The sequence below is a fragment of the Sphaeramia orbicularis genome, chromosome 18 (assembly GCF_902148855.1).
Source record: "Sphaeramia orbicularis chromosome 18, fSphaOr1.1, whole genome shotgun sequence".
Lineage (NCBI taxonomy): Eukaryota > Metazoa > Chordata > Actinopteri > Kurtiformes > Apogonidae > Sphaeramia > Sphaeramia orbicularis.
In genome coordinates, this window is record NC_043974.1 from 9,101,735 (window position 1) to 9,106,094 (window position 4,360).

Consider the following 4,360-nt stretch of genomic DNA (forward strand, 5'->3'; position numbering starts at 1 on the left):
TGCTTTCATTAAATTAATGGGTGGTATTTTACAGAGGGGAATGGTGAGTATGAATTGAAAAAGCTAAATTGCAAAGTTGGGGAAATACTTTCCATCCTGTTTGTTTATATTTTTCCTTTTTTGGTTTGCAAAAAACCTTCAATGTTATATTAATGACTGAGAGTGATATGTGTATTTATCTTTCCTTTCTCTGTTTACATTATCAGAAAATGTATCCACAGTTCCGGCTTATTTCATCATACAGAGCAACAGTATATAAGAAGTGGACTTTCAGTAGTTCAGCACCTCAGACTGAAGCTACAGGCTGACACTGAGAAGACAGAAGAGAAGGAAATCTGCAGCAGGTTTGGCATCGACTCTTGAATTATAGCCTCACGAATACTCAGATCCAGACAACTAATGTGTGTTTGTCTTCACTGAAGGTCTTCATCTTTGACATCTGCATCATCATCGTCACCATGAAGTTGCTGGTTGTGTTTCTACTCATTGGTATCATGATGGCCCTGACAAGAGGTACCGATGACTTTGACTGATCCTCCATGTGTTTGTGTGACTGTAAAGACAAAAACAGTTTTTTCTGTAACACAAGTAACAAACTTCATTAACTGTTGTGTCAAATTGTCCAGCTTTTCCAGAGCCAGAGGCTTTCCCTGAGGCAGAACCAGAGGACAGTGATGATGAATCAACTGACGGTAAGTACCTTTTTCCCCAGATGATAAATCATGAGTTTTCATCAGTAAATCCAACTGCAATGAATGATGACGACTTTACCAACAGTCGTTTGTCTTTCCTTTTCTCTGTAAACTGTCTCTCTGTATTTCCTATGGGATTTCTATGTGTGCAGTCTGAATAATTTGTGTCTTTTGTATTTCACATTAACCATCCACATTCTTCAGAAGCTATGCCAGAGCCAGCTGGTAGGTGAAATGTTCTTTAAATTTGTATTTTGTCAGACAAATTTTGTAATATAATGATACCAAGCTGCAATTAAAGACTATGAGCTACTACAAGTGAGACACACTATCAAACTATGACATTTCAATAAGACACGCAGCAGATAGCATGTTAAGGACAATCTCTTCTTAGACTCATCACATTACTTACACAACAGTATGATAAAAGTTTAAGATAAATGCAAATAACATTCTGAAATTACTTATTTGTCAGACAATGAAAACAATGAAGAGAAATCTGTAGTATAAGTCATTGTTACAATTGAGAATTGTTCTCCTTTTTCTTTATACTGGATAAAGACAGAAGAGGAGAAAATAAAATCTGCATTATATATATTGCATACAATGTGTTTTAAATGTTATGAAGTATGTTAAATTGTCTGTTTCAGAAACAGGGAATGGAACAGATGAGGGAACAAACCTGGCAGGTTAGGAGGATTTTGTTTTGTTTTTGTAGAGGATTCATTTGTGTCATGTTATGAACATGGATTACACTACTGAGTGTTACATTAGGAGTCCACCTTAAATATAAGTTTAATGGAATGTCATTTGCCTTTTTGTCTCAGTTCTCAAAAGGTCAGCAAGGTCTAGTTATACAAATCGAAACTACCGAGACAACTACTGGTATCGGTACGGTGACAGCTATTATGTCTATGTTAAAAGAGCCGCGAACTGGGTTACAGCACAGGTATTTGAGCCCAATTCTGCTTCTACACTTCAATTATTTTTATGCTTGAGTTTGCATCTCTTAATATCACAATACTTAGAGGTTTCTTCTCAGTAACTCTACTGTTCAACGATATTTTTTTTCCCTGTAGAGATTGTGTGTGAGTTATGGTGGAAGTCTTGTATCCCTACGGAACTCAAGAGAGGAAGCTTTTGTTAAGCTTCTGGCAAAGAACAGATATGCATGGATTGGACTCTCTGATGCACAGCAGGTCAGTTCATCTAAATCATGTTCCTCAGATGGTTTTGTTGAAAATTATTGAAATTGTCTTTTAAACAATATTCCTTGTCATGTTTCCCTTTAGGCCGGTGTGTGGCTTTGGATTGGGGGAGCACGTTACAGCTATTCCAACTGGTGTCGCAGAGAGCCTTCTAATGGTTCCAGTGAGAAATGTACACTGATGAACGTGTCAAGTAAGTCACTCAACATTACTGACATTTACATCACACACAGACACTGTGAAGCCATTCATGTCAAAACTGATTACTATGACAAGTGTCATATTTTTGTTAAAACATTCGTTTTAAAATTCAACCTTAAAGTGTTTATATGGAGAAATAATTCTTTCTTGAAATATCAGCAATCCATTTATTTGGAGTATTAAGGCCAATGTACAATGTCAGTGGTTAGATTCTGCAGTAATGACTGACTTTTTTATCTTTGTTCCTTACAGGTGCAAGGTGCTGGTATGATATCGCCTGCACACCCAGTTTGTATTTTATCTGTTCCAGAAGAGTTCGTTAATTCCTGAGGGAACAGAGATGCATAAACCTGCAAAACACAAACACTCAGTGATGTGTGTTTGTGTCTAAAGTTTGTGCACTCATCAGTCTTCGTCATCAGTCTCATATATAAACTGTTGACCTGACATTTTAAATCAAACCTATATTTCTTTTCTTTTCTCTTGCTGTAACGCTACCCAAGGAAAGAAGCGATAAGTAAAATGTTAACTGCAGGTGGACTGCTTTTAGGACCTTGTGTCTCATAAAGAGCAGATTGAAAGGTTTTGAAAAAACGCTTTTGGCACAACTTGATTCTGTTTCTGTTCTTTTCCTGTAAAGCATGATTAAAAAGCTGAAGCATCAAAAACGATGGTCTTTGAGTTTGATTTTATCAACCCCTTTTCTATCCTCTTTCTTAATGAATAAAGAAAATAGTCACTATGAAAACACGATTGAGGTTAAAATGTGTAAATGAACACAACAGCAGTGATGTTTACAGACATCTCAGCAGGTTTTCCTGGAGACTAAATCAGCAGGTAAAAATAGAATTTAGATGACCCTCAATTCTGTCAATACGCAACAAATATTTTGATATATGAAAAGAATATCTGAATACACTTCCACACGTCACTATAAATATTCATCTATTGATGTACTATGAAACTGTCACATTTTGTAGGATATTATATAAAAAATAAAAATCAATCAATCACAGGATAAACATTTTGTATCTCTGCCGCTGTCACAACATACATGGTCTCCTGTCTTACTGGTCTCCTCCAGTGTCATCCTCCAATGTTCTACATCAGGGGTTCCCAAAGTAGGATACATGTCCCCCAGGGGGTACTTGAAATTTTTTGGGGAAATATACATTTAATAAGTCATCATGTACTGAATACAAAATAAATAATGAGACTTAATGCTGAAATATAAAACACAATAAATAAATACAATAAAATGGACATTCCCACGCTTATTTCATTTCAATATTTAATTTTTAAAATATTATTATTATTATTATTATTATTATTATTGTCTGTCATCTTGTTTAACCTTTTGGTAACATTTTAACAACATTTCTATTTTACGTTATTCAAGATGAGTTTAGTTGAGTATTTAAATAATTATTTTTTGTTGATGAAAGAGTCGTTTTTTTCTTTCATGACCATTTAATTTATTTTTCTTAGCAATGAAAGAGGGCGCTTTACAGTTTATATTTTGCACAAAATTTATTTATAAAGATTTTTTTATTTTTAATTTATTACAGTTAAATATATGTTGTTTGTTTAAAAAGTTCTGAAAAAAAACCAGACACTTTTGGCATACGGACAAATTTTGCCTCATTTTTAGAATTTTCATTTTTAAAATCAAAATTGCTGAAGTGAGAGTTGGGGGTACTTGGCTAAAAATATATTTTTCAAGGGGTACTCTGTTTAAAGTTTGAGAACCACTGTTCTAGAGGAAATATCGCCATCTTGTGGTAACTCAAAGAACACCATCCCTCACACTGTTAACCAGGTGACCACCATCAGCTCCAACTGGGGGCTGCAATATAATGTATTACATCTAAAAGTAAACTAGTGTAAGAAATAATAATAATCCCCAATAAATCCCCAAATAAATGATACAAAGACTGTCTAAATCAATGAATAAGAGTTGAAACTCAAATACGAAGGTTTGGTTTGAACATTTTTACGGACGCAAACCCCACACATCTACAGCAGCTTCACCTAATTTCACAGGTTTTAATGTGTAATAAAATGATGCACTGATGTAAAAGATCTATATGAACATTCAGTTAATAAAGACCCTTTAATATTTACATGATATGTTAAATATTGATATTATCTCATTTTATCTTATGAAACAAACTTTTTCTAACACAATATTTCTTCAAACGTAAAGTTTCCAAGATTACCTTGAACATCTTCAGACGAATTTTAAAATTAAAAAAAAAA

The 4,360-nt window shown here is 34.1% G+C and overlaps 1 protein-coding gene across 1 annotated transcript; it reads left to right on the forward strand.

Moving 5' to 3' along the window:
* Nucleotides 1-214: 214 nt before the first annotated feature.
* Nucleotides 215-2,769, forward strand: LOC115439023 (galactose-specific lectin nattectin-like). Its single transcript, XM_030162916.1, has 9 exons — nucleotides 215-344; nucleotides 423-513; nucleotides 627-692; nucleotides 897-917; nucleotides 1,343-1,381; nucleotides 1,520-1,641; nucleotides 1,772-1,891; nucleotides 1,985-2,093; nucleotides 2,354-2,769. Exons 2-9 carry the CDS (start codon nucleotides 459-461, stop codon nucleotides 2,422-2,424), a joined length of 603 nt encoding a protein of 200 aa, XP_030018776.1. The 5' UTR covers nucleotides 215-344; nucleotides 423-458; the 3' UTR covers nucleotides 2,425-2,769.
* Nucleotides 2,770-4,360: the final 1,591 nt, after the last annotated feature.